Raw genomic sequence first — 18,731 nt, 5'->3', positions numbered from 1 at the left:
CATACCCAGTCTGGTTACAACACAGTCTGGTTACACACCCAGTCTGCGTTACGCACACCCAGTCTGGTTACACACACCGTCTGGTTCACACCCAGGTTACACACAGTTCTGGTTACACACACAGTCTGGTTTACACACACAGTCTGGGTAAAACACCAACCAGTCTGGTTACACACCCAGATCTGGTTTACACACACACATACCCAAGTTCTGGGTACACACAGTCTGGTTTACACACCCAGTCTGTCACACAACTACACACAGTCTGGTTTACACACCCAGTCATGGTTACACACACAGTCTGGTTACACACCACAGTCTGGTTACACACACACACACACCCAAGTCTGGTTACACACCCAGTCTGGTTACACACAGTCTGGTTACACACACACACACACCCAGTCTGGTTACACAAAGTCTGGTTACACACACAGTCTGGTCACACACAGTCTGGTTACACACAGTCTGGTTACACACACAGTCTGGTTACACACACAGTCTGGTTACACACAGTCTGGTTACACACACTAGTTGGGTTACACACACAGTCTGGTTACACACCCAGCTTGGTTACACACCACCACACACAGTCTGGTTACACACACAGTCTGGTTACACACACACAGTCTGGTTACACACCCAGTCTGGTTACACAACCGTCTGGTTACACACACAGTCTGGTTACACACAGTCTGGTTACACACACACACAGTCTGGTCACACACACACACAGTCTGGTTACACACCCAGTCTGGTCACACACACACACAGTCTGGTTACACACCCAGTCTGGTTACACACAGTCTGGTTACACACAGTCTGGTTACACACCCAGTCTGGTCACACACACACACAGTCTGGTTACACACCCAGTCTGGTCACACACACACACAGTCTGGTTACACACCCAGTCTGGTCACACACACACACAGTCTGGTTACACACCCAGTCTGGTTACACACCCAGTCTGGTTACACACAGTCTGGTTACACACAGTCTGGTTACACACAGTCTGGTTACACACCCAGTCTGGTCACACACACACACAGTCTGGTTACACACCCAGTCTGGTTACACACACAGTCTGGTTACACACCCAGTCTGGTTACACACACACACACAGTCTGGTTACACACCCAGTCTGGTTACACACACAGTCTGGTTACACACAGTCTGGTTACACACAGTCTGGTTACACACCCAGTCTGGTTACACACCCAGTCTGGTTACACACACAGTCTGGTTACACACAGTCTGGTTACACACAGTCTGGTTACACACCCAGTCTGGTCACACACACACACAGTCTGGTTACACACCCAGTCTGGTTACACACAGTCTGGTTACACACCCAGTCTGGTTACACACAGTCTGGTTACACACAGTCTGGTTACACACAGTCTGGTTACACACACACACAGTCTGGTTACACACAGTCTGGTTACACACCCAGTCTGGTTACACACAGTCTGGTTACACACACACACACACAGTCTGGTTACACACAGTCTGGTTACACACAGTCTGGTTACACACAGTCTGGTTACACACACACACAGTCTGGTTACACACAGTCTGGTTACACACACACACACACACAGTCTGGTCACACACACAGTCTGGTCACACACACAGTCTGGTTACACACACACACACACAGTCTGGTCACACACACAGTCTGGTCACACACACAGTCTGGTTACACACACACACACAGTCTGGTTACACACCCAGTCTTGTTGAAGTCGGTTGAAGTCAGAAGTTTACATACACATAGGTTGGAGTCATTAAAACTCGTTTTTCAACCACTCAACAAATTTCTGGTCAACAAATTATAGTTTTGGCAAGTCGGTTAGGACATCTACTTTGTGCATGACACAAGTCATTTTTCCAACAGTTGTTTACAGACAGATTATTTCACTTATAATTCACTGTATCACAATTCCAGTGAGTCAGAAGTTTACATACACTAAGTTGACTGTGCCTTTAAAACAGCTTGGAAAATTCCATGATGTCCATAAAGCCATGATGTCATGGCTTTAGAAGCTCCTGATAGGCTGATTGACATCATTTGAGTCAAGTGGAGGTGTACCTGTGGATGTATTTCATAATGGGAAAATCAAAAGAAATCAGCCAAGTCCTCAGAAAATAAATTGTAGACCTCCACAAGTCTGGTTCATCCTTGGGAGCAATTCCCAAATGCCTGAAGGTACCACATTTATCTGTACAAACAATAGTACGCAAGTATAAACACCATGGGACCACGCAGCCGTCATGCCGCTCACTAAGGAGACGCGTTCTGTCTCCTAGAGATGAACATACTTTGGTGCGAAAAGTGCAAATCAATCCCAGAACAACAGCAAAGGACCTTGTGAAGATGCTGGAGGAAACAGGTACAAAAGTATCTATATCCACAGTATAACGAGTCCTATATCGACATAACCTGAAAGGCCACTCAACAAGGAAGAAGCCACTGCTCCATAACCGCCATAAAAAAGCCAGACTATGGTTTGCAACTGCACATGGGTACAAAGATCGTACTTTTTGGAGAAATGTCCTCTGGTCTGATGAAACAAAAATAGAACTGTTTGGCCATAACTACCATTGTAATGTTTGGAGGAAAAAGGGGGAGGCTTGCAAGCCGAAGATCACCATCCCAACCGTGAATCACGGGGGTGGCAGCATCATGTTGTGGGGGTGCTTTGCTGCAGGAGGGACTGGTGCACTTCACAAAATAGATGGCCTCATGAGGGAAAATTATGTGGATATATTGAAGCAACATCTCAAGACATCAGTCAGGAAGTTAAAGCTTGGTCACAAATGGGTCTTCCAAATGGACAATGACCCCAAGCATACTTCCTAAGTTGAGGCAAAATGGCTTAAGGACAACAAAGTCAAGGTATTGGAGTGGCAATCACAAAGCCCTGACCTCAATCCTATATAAAATTTGTGGGCAGAACTGAAAAAGCATGTGCGAGCAAGGAGGCCTACAAGCCTGACTCAGTTACACCAGCTCTGTCAGGAGGAACGGGCCAGAATTCACCTAACTTAGGAAGGCTATCCACAACGTTTGACCCAAGTTAATTTAAAGGCAATGCTACCAAATACTAATTGAGAAGCTGAAATAAATCATTCTCTCTACTATTATTCTGACATTTCACATTCTTAAAATAATGTGGTGGTCCTAACTGACCTAAAACAGGGCATTTTTTCTAGGATTAAATGTCAGGAACTGTGAAAATGTAACGGCTGTCGTCTTCCTCCTCGTCTGAGGAGGAGAAGTTTGAAGGATCAGAGGACCAATGCGCAGCGTGGTAATTGTTCATCTTATTTAATGGAAGTGAACAACTCAAAATACAAAAACAACAAAGAGAAAACCGAAACAGTTCTATCTGGCGCAGACACACAAAGACTGAAAACAACCACCCACAAAACCCAACAGAAAACAGGCTACCTAAATATGGTTCCCAATCAGGGACAACGATTGACAGCTGCCTCTGATTGAGAACCATATCAGGCCAAACACAGAAAACCAACACAGAAATAGAAAACATAGATTACCCACCCAACTCACGCCCTGACCAACTAAAACAAAAGACAAAACAAAGGAACTAAGGTCAGAACGTGACAGAAAAACTGAATTGAAATGTATTTGGCTAAGGTGTATGTAAACTTCCGACTTCAACTGTAGGCACAAATACACTCCTACATAATACTATCCAAACAATTTGCAAAATTCATTTGTAATAGTTATCTTTTCTCTCCCCCTTCTCTCTCTCTCTCTCTCTCTCTGTCTCTCTCTCTGTCTCTCTGTTTCTCTGTCTCTCTCTCTCTCTCTCTCTCTCTGTCTCTCTCTCTCTCTCTCTCTCTCTCTCTCTCTCTCTCTGTCTCTGTCTTTCTCTCTCTCTGTCTCTCTCTCTGTCTCTCTGTTTCTCTCTCACTGTCTCTCTGTCTCTCTGTCTCTCTGTCTGTCTCTCTCTCTCTGTCTCTCTATCTGTCTCTCTGTCTCTCTGTTTCTCTCTCACTCTCTTAGGTCTGTGGATAATTCTCAATATTATCATGCCAGACCCCCCACCCCACCACCCCACCCGAAGACGACACCCATCGCCCCACACACACCTACACCCACAGAGAAGGGCAGAACATTCCATCCTCTCCTCCGTCCATCCCTCCATCACTCCTTCAATCACACTTCAGAATGACAGTGAAAGACTTTCCCAATCACTTCCTCGATCATTCTCCTCGCATCTCATTCGCTGTTCCCCGGAAACCCCTCCCAACCCTACTCTTCCCTCGCATCTCATTCGCTGTGTCTGCCCCACCCCTGGCCCATCTCCTGCTTTTCCGGCCCTCCATTGGCTGACACTGGTCACATGCTGCTGCCTGTTGCCCTCTCTGATTGGTGCAGGGGAGATGTGGGACGTGGTTGCGGTGTGTCCATTCCACTGCGTCTGTCGGAACCTGTCAGACTCTCTGAGCACGCTCTGTGCAGATAAAGGCCTCCTATTCGTTCCACCGAATGTCGATCGGCGAACTGTCGAGCTCCGATTGGCTGATAACTACATCACGGAAGTAGGCGGGTCGGACTTTGCCAACATGACCGGATTGGTTGATTTGACTCTGTCCCGGAACACTATCCACTCCATCCGACCAATGGCGTTCTCCGATCTAGAGAGCTTGCGAAGTTTGCATTTGGACGGTAACCGCTTGACGACGCTGGGGCCGAGAGACCTTGTGGGAATGGTTAATCTACAACACCTCATCGTCAACGGTAACCAGCTGACGAGGGTGTCGGCGGAAGCGTTCGATGATTTCCTGTTGACGCTGGAGGACCTGGATATCTCATACAACAACATCCGAAGGTCAGTATTGCTTCTGTTCTGGGCAGTGTCCCAGCTTCTGTTCTGGTCAGTGTCCCTGCTTCTGTTCTGGTCAGTGTCCCAGCTTCTGTTCTGGTCAGTGTCCCAGCTTCTGTTCTGGTCAGTGTCTCAGCTTCTGTTCTGGTCAGTGTCCCAGCTTCTGTTTTGGTCAGTGTCCCTGCTTCTGTTCTGGTCAGTGTCCCTGCTTCTGTTCTGGTCAGTGTCCCAGCTTCTGTTCTGGTCAGTGTCCCAGCTTCTGTTCTGGTCAGTGTCCCAGCTTCTGTTCTGGTCAGTGTCCCAGCTTCTGTTCTGGTCAGTGTCCCAGCTTCTGTTATGGTCAGTGTCCCAGCTTCTGTTATGGTCAGTGTCCCAGCTTCTGTTCTGGTCAGTGTCCCAGCTTCTGTTATGGTCAGTGTCCCAGCTTCTGTTCTGGTCAAATGAATGCATGTAAACAGCTACCAACAATCTCTGTGTTGTGGCTTGTTGAATCTTCATTAGTGTGTTCTGAAGGTCGGGACAATTGCCTCAGTCTCAGGACGTGACCAGTCTCCACACATTAATATCAGTCCCAGGACGTGACCAGTCTCCACACGTTAATATCAGTCCCAGGACGTGACCAGTCTCCACACGTTAATATCAGTCCCAGGACGTGACCAGTCTCCACACGTTAATACCAGTCCCAGGACATGACCAGTCTCCACACGTTAATATCAGTCCCAGGACGTGACCAGTCTCCACACGTTAATATCAGTCTCAGGACGTGACCAGTCTCCACACGTTAATATCAGTCCCAGGACGTGACCAGTCTCCACACGTTAATATCAGTCCCAGGACGTGACCAGTCTCCACACGTTAATATCAGTCCCAGGACGTGACCAGTCTCCACACGTTAATATCAGTCTCAGGACGTGACCAGTCTCCACACGTTAATATCAGTCCCAGGACGTGACCAGTCTCCACACGTTAATATCAGTCCCAGGACGTGACCAGTCTCCACACGTTAATATCAGTCCCAGGACGTGACCAGTCTCCACACGTTAATATCAGTCCCAGGACGTGACCAGTCTCCACACGTTAATATCAGTCCCAGGACGTGACCAGTCTCCACACGTTAATATCAGTCCCAGGACGTGACCAGTGTCCACACGTTAATATCAGTCTCAGGACGTGACCAGTCTCCACAAGTTAATATCAGTCCCAGGACGTGACCAGTCTCCACACGTTAATACCAGTCCCAGGACGTGACCAGTCTCCACACGTTAATATCAGTCTCAGGACGTGACCAGTCTCCACACGTTAATATCAGTCCCAGGACGTGACCAGTCTCCACACGTTAATACCAGTCCCAGGACGTGACCAGTCTCCACACGTTAATATCAGTCCCAGGACGTGACCAGTCTCCACACGTTAATATCAGTCTCAGGACGTGACCAGTCTCCACACGTTAATATCAGTCCCAGGACGTGACCAGTCTCCACACGTTAATACCAGTCCCAGGACGTGACCAGTGTCCACACGTTAATATCAGTCTCAGGACGTGACCAGTCTCCACACGTTAATATCAGTCTCAGGACGTGACCAGTCTCCACACGTTAATATCAGTCCCAGGACGTGACCAGTCTCCACACGTTAATACCAGTCCCAGGACGTGACCAGTCTCCACACGTTAATATCAGTCTCAGGACGTGACCAGTCTCCACACGTTAATACCAGTCCCAGGACGTGACCAGTCTCCACACGTTAATATCAGTCTCAGGACGTGACCAGTCTCCACACGTTAATATCAGTCTCAGGACGTGACCAGTCTCCACACGTTAATATCAGTCCCAGGACGTGACCAGTCTCCACACGTTAATATCAGTCCCAGGACGTGACCAGTCTCCACACGTTAATTAATATCAGTCTCAGGACGTGACCAGTCTCCACACGTTAAATCTCACAGTTAAAATTCACTACTTTCATTCGTCTTCTTGCTCTGCACTCATATTTAGCCTTATCGTGTTATTTTCCGTAAAACCAGGACAACAAGTAGATCTACAAGTAGAAAACAACATAACTGTTCCATTCATTAAGAGAAACAAGGTCAGCAGAGCATAAACCTGATAAAAAAAATGAATTTCTAAGAATGCTTTTACTACAGAAATGGTTTGCTCAGTGGAAAATCAATATTCAACTCGTCAGTGACCACTGTGTGGAGTTTGGAGTTTATGACAGCAAATATGCGAGTTTATTACACTATTATAGATACTATGTCCTGGGATTTCCTATGATCGTCTATGTAAACATAAACTCTTATCCTTTTAACGACTCCTGCGTGGCTTGTGAGGCCATAGAGCAGAACATGTGCGTGTTTCATGAAAGTCTCAGCTTTCCATAGACGGGTCTAGCTCTGGGTCCCATTAATCACACAGACTAATGGTTGATATCAGTGGATACTGAAGAAATAGATAAATCCAATGCTGGCAACAACCCACCAGTCTGTAGCTCAAACTAGAGGTCTTCACTGGTGCAGAAAGTTGGAACCGTTCCCAAATGGATCCATGGCATTCCCACAAGACCAGATACGCATTAAAAAAACATATATATATTAAATGCAGAGCCGTTCCCGAATGGACCCGAGGACAGTCAGACCCGCTTTGAAAAGTCCTGTAGAAAAACAAACCCAAACAGAGCCGTGCTGGTTCGGATCCGAGAGACCCGTTTGGATCCGAGAGTAGAAAGACAGAGAGAGAAACCTCCAACTGGGCTCTGCAATCAATAAATGAGAGATAAATTATCCATAGTTACGTGTTGTTAAAAACTGCCTTTAGCAAATTACACAATTATTCGTTGTTTCGATGTGAAGCATATTCAAAACTTCATCGCCTATTTTTTTTATTGGATTTTACCTTTGGTTTATATTTTCAGAAAACAATAATTATCCAGCTCACGGTTGAGCTGTCGGAGAGCTGAGCACTAAATGTACAAGGGAATTGCATGTATAGGCCTATAGGCTTAGGGGTCCACCGTATGGTATTAATATAATAATATGAATATCCTGTATGTACATAAAGGATAAAACAGGAAGAGAAGCTGAGGACTATCCCCAGAGAGAGAGATATCCCGGCGTCATGTTCCCGGCGTCATGTTCCCGGCGTCATGTTCCCGGCGTCATGTTCCCGACACCACTCGGGTCCAAGGTTGGATCTCTGAATTTCCGGGTCTCTTGCACCTGTGAAGACCTCTAGCACAAATGCGCCGGCGTCACGTTGGTAATGTAGGAGTGAAACCGCCACCATGACCTGGTGACTCTACGTAGCCTTTATGTAGTGATATGTAGTGCTTATGAACACCATACGAATGGTATTAAGGCTTTTATAGACCATTCACAGGGTTCCATGAGAGTCTATCCAGAACACGGCCAGTCTCCACACCCTGAACATGTATGTAGTGCTTATGAACAACATATGAATGTTGCTATGTAGTGCTTATGATGTGTTATAACCCCAACATGTCCTCCCCAGGGTCCCATGGGAGTCGATCCAGAACATGGCCAGTCTCCACACCCTGAACCTGGATCATAACCTGATAGTCCACATTGCTATGTAGTGCTTATGATGTGTTATAACCCCAACATGTCCTCCCCAGGGTCCCATGGGAGTCGATCCAGAACATGGCCAGTCTCCACACCCTGAACCTGGATCATAACCTGATAGTCCACATTGCTATGTAGTGCTTATGATGTGTTATAACCCCAACATGTCCTCCCCAGGGTCCCATGGGAGTTGATCCAGAACATGGCCAGTCTCCACACCCTGAACCTGGATCATAACCTGATAGTCCACATTGCTATGTAGTGCTTATGATGTGTTATAACCCCAACATGTCCACCCCAGGGTCCCATGGGAGTCGATCCAGAACATGGCCAGTCTCCACACCCTGAACCTGGATCATAACCTGATAGACCACATCACTATGTAGTGCTTATGATGTGTTATAACCCCAACATGTCCTCCCCAGGGTCCCATGGGAGTCGATCCAGAACATGGCCAGTCTCCACACCCTGAACCTGGATCATAACCTGATAGACCACATCACTATGTAGTGCTTATGATGTGTTATAACCCCAACATGTCCACCCCAGGGTCCCATGGGAGTCGATCCAGAACATGGCCAGTCTCCACACCCTGAACCTGGATCATAACCTGATAGACCACATCGCAGAGGGATCCTTTGGAGAACTGTACAAGCTGGCTCGCCTGGACATGACCTCCAATAGGCTGAGGACCCTGCCACCTGATCCCCTGTTTGCAAGGTAAGATACAACTATTATAATGTATACCGTAAACACCCAGCTAGCCTGTCCTACAAGTTAGAGAGGTGGGTCTGTAATTAGAGAGCTGTACAAGCTGGCTCGCCTGGATGTGAGGCTCTGCACCCTATGTTAGCTAGGTAGATACCGTAGCTCTAAGATGGAGGTCAGAGGTCAGAGGTTAGAGAGCTTTACAAGCTGGCTCGCCTGGATGTGAGGCTCTGCAGGCTCTGCACCCTATGTTAGCTAGGTAGATACCGTAGCTCTAAGATGGAGGTCAGAGGTCAGAGGTTAGAGAGCTTTACAAGCTGGCTTGCCTGGATGTGAGGCTCTGCAGGCTCTGCACCCTATGTTAGCTAGGTAGATACCGTAGCTCTAAGATGGAGGTCAGAGGTCAGAGGTTAGAGAGCTTTACAAGCTGGCTCGCCTGCATGTGAGGCTCTGCAGGCTCTGCACCCTATGTTAGCTAGGTAGATACCGTAGCTCTAAGATGGAGGTCAAAGGTCAGAGAGCTGTTCAACCTGGCTCGCCCAGACATGACCTCCAACAGTCTGAGGACCCTGACCCCCTGTTTGCCAGGTAGGTAACAGGAAGTTTGCTGGTTCAAGTCCCGTGCCAGGTGATTGAAAAACTGGCTATTGGGGCAGAATATAAACTCCTGTTCTAACCAAATTCATTATTAATAAAGTATAATTTTCATACATGCCATTAAGCAGACGCTTTTATGCAAATCTCTTTCATCCAAAGTGACTTACAGTAGTAAGTAAGTGCGTTCGTTCTTGCATCGGTGGCTCCAACGGGAATCAACACTCCACCAATGTAGCCACACAGAATATCTACTCATTGTGTTCTCTCTCTCCTCTCCCAGGTCTCAGACGGGAGCCATCAGTCCCACTCCCTACAACAGCGTCATCAGTCTGAACTTCGGAGGGAACCCGCTACACTGTAACTGTGAGTTGCTATGGTTACGGCGGCTGGTCCGAGAGGACGATATGGAGACATGCGCCACGCCCCCTCAGCTGGCCGGCAGGTAACCACGACAATAATTATATGAATGATCGCTTTACTCTTATACCACAACATTGTTGAATAATAATAAAAGCATACTTGGATACAACAGTGGTAGGTAGGATACTCTGATTCAACAGTGGTAGGTAGGATACTCTGATTCAACAGCGGTAGGTAGGATACTCTGATTCAACAGCGGTAGGTAGGATACTCTGATTCAACAGCGGTAGGTAGGATACTCTGATTCAACAGCGGTAGGTAGAATACTCTGATTCAACAGTGGTAGGTAGGATACTCTGATACAACAGTGGTAGGTAGGATACTCTGATTCAACAGCGGTAGGTAGGATACTCTGATTCAACAGTGGTAGGTAGGATACTCTGATTCAACAGCGGTAGGTAGGATACTCTGATTCAACAGCGGTAGGTAGGATACTCTGATTCAACAGCGGTAGGTAGGATACTCTGATTCAACAGTGGTAGGTAGGATACTCTGATTCAACAGCGGTAGGTAGGATACTCTGATTCAACAGTGGTAGGTAGGATACTCTGATTCAACAGCGGTAGGTAGGATACTCTGATTCAACAGCGGTAGGTAGGATACTCTGATTCAACAGTGGTAGGTAGGATACTCTGATTCAACAGTGGTAGGTAGGATACTCTGATTCAACAGCGGTAGGTAGGATACTCTGATTCAACAGCGGTAGGTAGTTTACTCTGATTCAACAGTGGTAGGTAGGATACTCTGATTCAACAGCGGTAGGTAGGATACTCTGATTCAACAGCGGTAGGTAGGATACTCTGATTCAACAGTGGTGGGTAGGATACTCTGATTCAACAGTGGTAGGTAGGATACTCTGATTCAACAGTGGTAGGTAGGATACTCTGATTCAACAGTGGTAGGTAGGATACTCTGATTCAACAGCGGTAGGTAGGATACTCTGATTCAACAGTGGTAGGTAGGATACTCTGATTCAACAGTGGTAGGTAGGATACTCTGATTCAACAGTGGTAGGTAGCTTACTCTGATTCAACAGTGGTAGGTAGGATACTCTGATTCAACAGTGGTAGGTAGGATACTCTGATTCAACAGCGGTAGGTAGAATACTCTGATTCAACAGCGGTAGGTAGGATACTCTGATTCAACAGCGGTAGGTAGGATACTCTGATTCAACAGCGGTAGGTAGGATACTCTGATTCAACAGTGGTAGGTAGGATACTCTGATTCAACAGCGGTAGGTAGGATACTCTGATTCAACAGCGGTAGGTAGTATACTCTGATTCAACAGTGGTAGGTAGGATACTCTGATTCAACAGCGGTAGGTAGGATACTCTGATTCAACAGCGGTAGGTAGGATACTCTGATTCAACAGCGGTAGGTAGGATACTCTGATTCAACAGTGGTAGGTAGGATACTCTGATTCAACAGTGGTAGGTAGGATACTCTGATTCAACAGCGGTAGGTAGGATACTCTGATTCAACAGCGGTAGGTAGGATACTCTGATTCATCGGTGGCAGGTAGGATACTCTGATTCAACAGCGGTAGGTAGGATACTCTGATTCAACAGTGGTAGATAGGATACTCTGATTCAACAGCGGTAGGTAGGATACTCTGATTCAACAGCGGTAGGTAGGATACTCTGATTCAACAGCGGTAGGTAGGATACTCTGATTCAACAGTGGTAGGTAGTTTACTCTGATTCATCGGTGGCAGGTAGGATACTCTGATTCAACAGCGGTAGGTAGGATACTCTGATTCAACAGTGGTAGGTAGGATACTCTGATTCAACAGTGGTAGGTAGGATACTCTGATTCAACAGCGGTAGGTAGGATACTCTGATTCAACAGTGGTAGGTAGGATACTCTGATTCAACAGTGGTAGGTAGGATACTCTGATTCAACAGTGGTAGGTAGTTTACTCTGATTCATCGGCGGCAGGTAGGATACTCTGATTCATCGGTGGCAGGTAGGATACTCTGAATCATCGGTGGCAGGTAGAATATGGGGATATTGAGGCCGGTAACCCTTCGGCTGCAGGATGCCTCCCTGCAGATTTCCCCACAGGCAACCATCCGGTCATCAGCCCACCTCTCTAACCTTGAGGTTAAATTAATGCCGTCCACTTATTTGAGATGAGTCTGAGAAATGGTCTTTACTTGTGATAAACATCTTGTGTTTCTTATTGCTTCCATTGAAAAGATACTTGTTCAGCACTGACCTCGTACATTGTCTTGCTTTTACCTCTCTCTCTCTTCATCTCACCTGTCCAGGTATTTCTGGTCCATCCCTGAGGACGAGTTCACCTGTGAACCGCCCCTCATCACCAGACACAGCCACAAGCTCTGGGTCCTGGAAGGTCAAAGGGCAACCTTGAAATGCAGAGCCATCGGCGACCCCGAACCCGTCATCCATTTTGTCTCACCCGGCGATCGGATTGTGGCGAATTCCAGCCGCACGACATCGTACCGAAACGGAACATTGGATCTCTTAGTTACGGTTGCTAGGGACGACGGAGCGTACACGTGCATAGCGATAAACGCAGCGGGGGAGGCTACCGCGACGGTGGATCTAAAGATCGTTCCATTGCCACATCGGAATGGGAATGTGAACGTTCCGGGGAATGTGACGGTTACCGGGAACACTGGTAATTCTAATGGGAATATTCCGGGTTCTTCAGACATCACCACCGGGAAAAGTGGGAATACCGGAGTTAATGGTGGAAATGGAGGGAATGTGAAAGAAACGGAGGAGAGGAAAGGAGAAGAGGGAGAGGGGGATGAGGAGGAGTACGGGGGGACTAGGATGGAGGAAGGAGAGAGGATTGTAGGGATACAAGGAGTCACTTCTACCTCAGCCCAGGTGAGATGGGACCTGGGCCGATCGGCTGGAGTTTACCTGGTGTGGATGTTTCAGATACAGTACAACTGTACATCCGACGAGGCACTGGTGTACAGGTGAGTCTATAATTATACCTGAGTTCACCCCACACACACCTGACCTCTATACACCTCATTTACCTACCCCTCACCTGTACAGCAGACGAGGCGCTGGTGTACAGGTGAGTCTATAATTATACCTGAGTTCACCCCACACACACCTGACCTCTATACACCTCATTTACCTACCCCTCACCTGTACAGCAGACGAGGCGCTGGTGTACAGGTGAGTCTATAATTATACCTGAGTTCACCCCACACACACCTGACCTCTATACACCTCATTTACCTACCCCTCACCTGTACAGCAGACGAGGCGCTGGTGTACAGGTGAGTCTATAATTATACCTGAGTTCACCCCACACACACCTGACCTCTATACACCTCATTTACCTACCCCTCACCTGTACAGCAGACGAGGCGCTGGTGTACAGGTGAGTCTATAATTATACCTGAGTTCACCCCACACACACCTGACCTCTATACACCTCATTTACCTACCCCTCACCTGTACAACTGACGAGGCGCTGGTGTACAGGTGAGTCTATAATTATACCGGAGTTCACCCCACACACACCTGACCTCTATACAACCATACACCTGACCTCACTAACCTCTATACAACCATACACCTGACCTCACTAACCTCTATACAATCATACACCTGACCCCTCTAACCTCTATAAAACCATACATCTGACATCACTAACCTCTGACCTCTATACAACCATACACCTGACATCACTAACCTCTGACCTCTATACAACCATACACCTGACGTCACTATCCTCTGACCTCTATACAACCATACACCTGACATCACTAACCTCTGACCTCTATACAACCATACACCTGACATCACTATCCTCTGACCTCTATACAACCATACACCTGACACACCTGACCTATGACCTCTATACTACACCTGACATTATGAGAACGTCGAATGTGGGATACAGGCACAGAGAGAAAAGAGGCCGGAGTGGAGAGAATAAGGAAGGAAGAGATTTTGGAAGAGAGTTTGACAGGGAGACCCTCAAGGGACTATGGGTAATGGAGTCTGAAGGATGGGTTTAAACTACAGAGTCAATACATATTATGTTACAACCTATCAGAGAGACAGATACACTTGGGAGATAGAGGGAGGGAGGGAGAATAGAGAGAGAGAGAGAGAGAGAGAGAGAGAGAAAGAGAAAGAGAAAGAGAGAGAGAGAGAGAGAGAGAGAGAGAGAGAGAGAGATACACCTGGGAGATAGAGGGAGGGAGGGAAAATAGTGAGATAGAGAGAGAGAGAGAGAGAGAGAGAGAGAGAGAGAAAGGGAGGGGGATGGAGGTCAGGTGGGAAGAGAGATGAGAGATAGAGGAGGGAATAGAGAGAGAATGAACAATGGTATAGACATAAGAGGAAGTAACTGCCATGTTTTCTCTTACCTTTCTCTCTCCCTCTCTCTCACTCACTCACTCACTCACTCACTCACTCACTCACTCACTCACTCACTCACTCACTCACTCACTCACTCACTCACTCACTCACTCACTCACTCACCCACTCACCCACTCACTCACTCACCCACTCACTCACTCACTCACTCACTCTCTCTCTCTCTCCTATCCTCTGTTTCTCCTGCCCTCTATCATTTATGGAGTCAGGCATTGCAGTCAGAGAATGAAATAATATAATGAACAGAGAAATAAAGGGGGGTGAAGACAGTGATGAGGAGATGAAGAGACTCTTGGAAGGTGATATCTAAACTCAGCAAAAAAAGAAATGTTCTCTCACTGTCAACTGCGTTTATTTTCAGGTAACTTAACATGTGTAAATATGTGTATGAACATAACAAGATTCAACAACTGAGACATAAACTGAACAAGTTCCACAGACATGTGACTAACAGAAATGGAATAATGTGTCCCTGAACAAAGGGGGGGTCAAAATCAAAAGTAACAGCCAGTATCTGGTGTGGCCACCAGCTGCATTAAGTACTACAGTGCATCTCATCCTCATGGACTGCACCAGATTTGCCAGTTTTTGCTGTGAGATGTTACCCCACTCTTCCACCAAAGCACCTGCAAGTTCCCAGACATTTCTGGGGGGAATGGCTCTAGCCCTCACCCTCCGATCCAACAGGTCCCAGACGTGCTCAATGGGATTGAGATCCGGGCTCTTTGCTGGCCATGGCAGAACACTGACATTCCTGTCTTGCAGGAAATCACTCACAGAACGAGCAGTATGGCTGGTGGCATTGTCATGCTGGAGGGTCATGTCAGGATGAGCCTGCAGGAAGGGTACCACATGAGGGAGGAGGATGTCTTCCCTGTAACGCACAGCGCTGAGTTTGCCTGCAATGACAACAAGCTCAGTCCGATGATGCTGTGACACACCGCCCCAGACCATGACGGACCCTCCACCCCCTAATCGATCCCGCTCCAGAGTACAGGCCTCGGTGTAACGCTCATTCCTTCGATGATAAACGCGAATCCGACCATCACCCCTGGTGAGACAAAACCTTGACTCGTCAGTGAAGAGCACTTTTTGCCAGTCCTGTCTGGTTCAGCGATGGTGGGTTTGTGCCCATAGGCGACATTGTTGCCTGTGATGTCTGGTGAGGACCTGCCTTACAACAGGCCTACAAGCCCTCAGTCCAACCTCTCTCAGCCTATTGCGAACAGTCTGAGCACTGATGGAGGGATTGTGCGTTCCTGGTGTAACTCGGGCAGGTGTTGTTGCCATCCTGTACCTGTCCCGCAGGTGTGATGTTCGGATGTACCGATCCTGTACAGGTGTTGTTACACGTGGTCTGCCACTGCGAGGACAATCAGCTGTCCGTCCTGTCTCCCTGTAGCGCTGTCTTAGGCGTCTCACAGTACAGACATTGCAATTTATCGCCCTGGCCACATCTGCAGTCCTCATGCCTCCTTGCAGCATGCCTAAGGCACATTCACGCAGATGAGCAGGGACCCTGGGCATCTTCCTTTTGGTGTTTTTCAGAGTCAGTAGAAATGCCTCTTTAGTGTCCTAAGTTTTCATAACTGTGACCTTAATTGCCTTCCGTCTGTAAGCTGTTAGTGTCTTAACGACCGTTCCACAGATGCATGTTCATTAACTGTTTATGGGTCATTGAACAAGCATGGGAAACAGTGTTTAAACCCTTTACAATGAAGATCTGTGGAGTTATTTGGATTTTTACGAATTATCTTTGAAAGACAGGGTCCTGAAAAAGGGATGTTTCTTTTTTTGCTGAGTTTAGAACCTAAATGGCTTATTCGCCTGTCCCCATAGGAGAACCCTGAAGAACCCTTTTTGCTTCAAGGTAGAAAGCCTTTCTACAGAGGGTTCTACATGGAACCCAAAAGGGGTCTACCTGGACCAAAAAAGGGTTTTTACCTGGAACCAAAAAGGTTCTCCTACGGGGACAGCCGAAGAACCCTTTTGAAACACTTTTTTCTAAGAGTGTCCTCTTCTTCTTTCCTTTAACCTCTTTCCTTTTGATCTCTCGTTTTCTTTATTTCTCGAGGGTTCTAATAATTACCCGTCTCTGTGTTACCAGCCTGGATCCAAATATTCCTGGTCGAATATCTCATTCCAAAATCATGGGCATTAATATGTAGTTGGTTCCCCCCTTTGCTGCTATAACAGCCTCCACTCTTCTGGGGAAGGCTTTCTACTAGATGTTGGAACATTGTTGCGGGGACTTTCTTCCATTCAGCCACAAGAGCATTAGTGAGGTCGGGCACTGATGTTGGGAGATTAGGCCTGGCTCGCAATCGGCCGTCCAATTCATCCCAAAGGTGTTCGATGGGGTTGAGGTCAGGGCTCTGTGCAGGCCAGTCAAGTTCTTCTCGACAAACCATTTCTGTAAGGACCTCGCTTTGTGCACGGGGGCATTGTCATGCTGAAATAGGATAGGGCCTTCCCCAAACTGTTGCCACAAAATTGGAAGCACAGAATTGTCTAGAATGTCATTGCATGCTGTAGCGTTAAGATTTCCCTTCACTGGAACTAAGGGACGTAGCTCGAACCATGAAAAACAGCCCCAGACCATTATTCTTCCTCCACCAAACTTTACAGTTGGCACAATGCACACGCTAATAGCGTTTCAATCAGTTACGTCACTTGCTCTGAAACCTAGAAGTAGTGGTTCCCCTTGCTCTGCAAGGGCCGCGGTTTTTGTGGAGCGATGGGTAACGACGCTTCGTGGGTGACTATTGTTGATGTGTCCAGAAGGTCCCTGGTTCGCGCCCGGGTCGGGGCGAGGGGACGGTCTAAAGTTATACTGTTACACACATACTTTTGTCTATATAGTGTACAAGTAAAACATATATGTGACTCGTTTCTGGAAACTATGTCGCGTGTCACTACTTCACATGAGAGGCATTTACATTTATAATCTGTGTAGTAATATATAGCTAGCTACATATCACACGTTTCTAATTTGGTTTAACTAGCTAACGTTAGCTGGCTGGCTCCCTAGCTAATGTTAGCTGGCTGGCTCCCTAGCTAATGTTAGCTGGCTGGCTCCCTAGCTAATGTTAGCTGGCTGGCTCCCTAGCTAATGTTCGCTGGCTGGCTCCCTAGCTAATGTTAGCTGGCTGGCTCCCTAGCTAATGTTAGCTGGCTGGCTCCCTAGCTAACGTTAGCTGGCTGGCTCCCTAGCTAATGTTAGCTGGCTGGCTCCCTAGCTAATGTTAGCTGGCTGGCTCCCTAGCTAACGTTAGCTGGCTGGCTCCCTAGCTAATGTTAGCTGGCTGGCTCCCTAGCTAATGTTAGCTAGGCTGGCTCCCTAGCTAACGTTAGCTGGCTGGCTCGCTAGCTAACGTTACGTGTATGATCTGTGTAGTAATATTATTCTTATCTCAGAGCCATTTGCATTGCTAGTTATAGCCTAATGTTAGCTAGCTAACATTGAACCTGGTTGGTTAGCTTTAGCTACAGCTTCATGCAGGGTAGTAAATGTTAATGAGTTTGGATTATGGTTCATTCTTTAGCTAGCTACATGTCCAAACAAAACCCTCCACTGTGCAAGTACCCATTTCACTGTACCGTTTACACCTTCTGTGTCCTGTTCATTTGACAAACAAACATTAGTTTTATTTGATATAGTGTGAGTTTACCAGAGACGGTAATGTGAGGAACAACATGACCTGCACCAAAGTCAAATTAGGATATAACATTAGTCCAACGAGACAGTGTCCTACAATTCTCTGGTAGAATGCCCTGCTTTTATGTAGTCACACTCACAAACGTAAGCTATTTTCTGTAATTAGCCAATAACTTGTAAATAATGATCTTGTTGTGAGTTTATTTTCCTGTAATAATGAAGACAAATGAGCTAAAGTGAAGATGTTGTCGACGATATGATATGGTCTTTATTTGAACTGGTTAACCGGCTAACTTAACATTAGCTACAGTAGTTAGCTAACAACGAACTAAAAACGATCCATAACATTGTTTAGAAAGTTAGTTTTAGTTACCTGGTTTTCTAGATTGACTAAATACATTTTTAAACAGATGAGTTTATTGGTTGTTTTGGACCACCAGGCTGCTGATGTCATTCAGCCTTTTTTGATGTCAGAAAACAACAGAATGTTCATGATGTCACTGAGACAACTGTCTATGTCCGTAGACGTAGTATG

General features: G+C 46.9%; 1 protein-coding gene across 1 annotated transcript; it reads left to right on the top strand.

The window, feature by feature from the left end:
- Positions 1 to 4,380: 4,380 nt before the first annotated feature.
- LOC120040960 (leucine-rich repeat and fibronectin type-III domain-containing protein 2-like) lies at positions 4,381 to 13,115 on the top strand (the record flags this gene model as incomplete). The annotated part of the gene is made up of 4 exons (XM_038985930.1): positions 4,381 to 4,865; positions 8,986 to 9,156; positions 10,022 to 10,183; positions 12,432 to 13,115. Coding segments are annotated over exons 1-4 (1,466 nt in total), but the record flags the coding sequence as incomplete, so codon positions are not given.
- Between the last annotated feature and the right edge of the window lie 5,616 nt (positions 13,116 to 18,731).

This window comes from Salvelinus namaycush, unplaced genomic scaffold (assembly GCF_016432855.1).
Source record: "Salvelinus namaycush isolate Seneca unplaced genomic scaffold, SaNama_1.0 Scaffold3949, whole genome shotgun sequence".
In the NCBI taxonomy this organism is placed as follows: Eukaryota; Metazoa; Chordata; class Actinopteri; order Salmoniformes; family Salmonidae; genus Salvelinus; species Salvelinus namaycush.
This window is presented reverse-complemented; position numbering and strand designations above follow the sequence as displayed.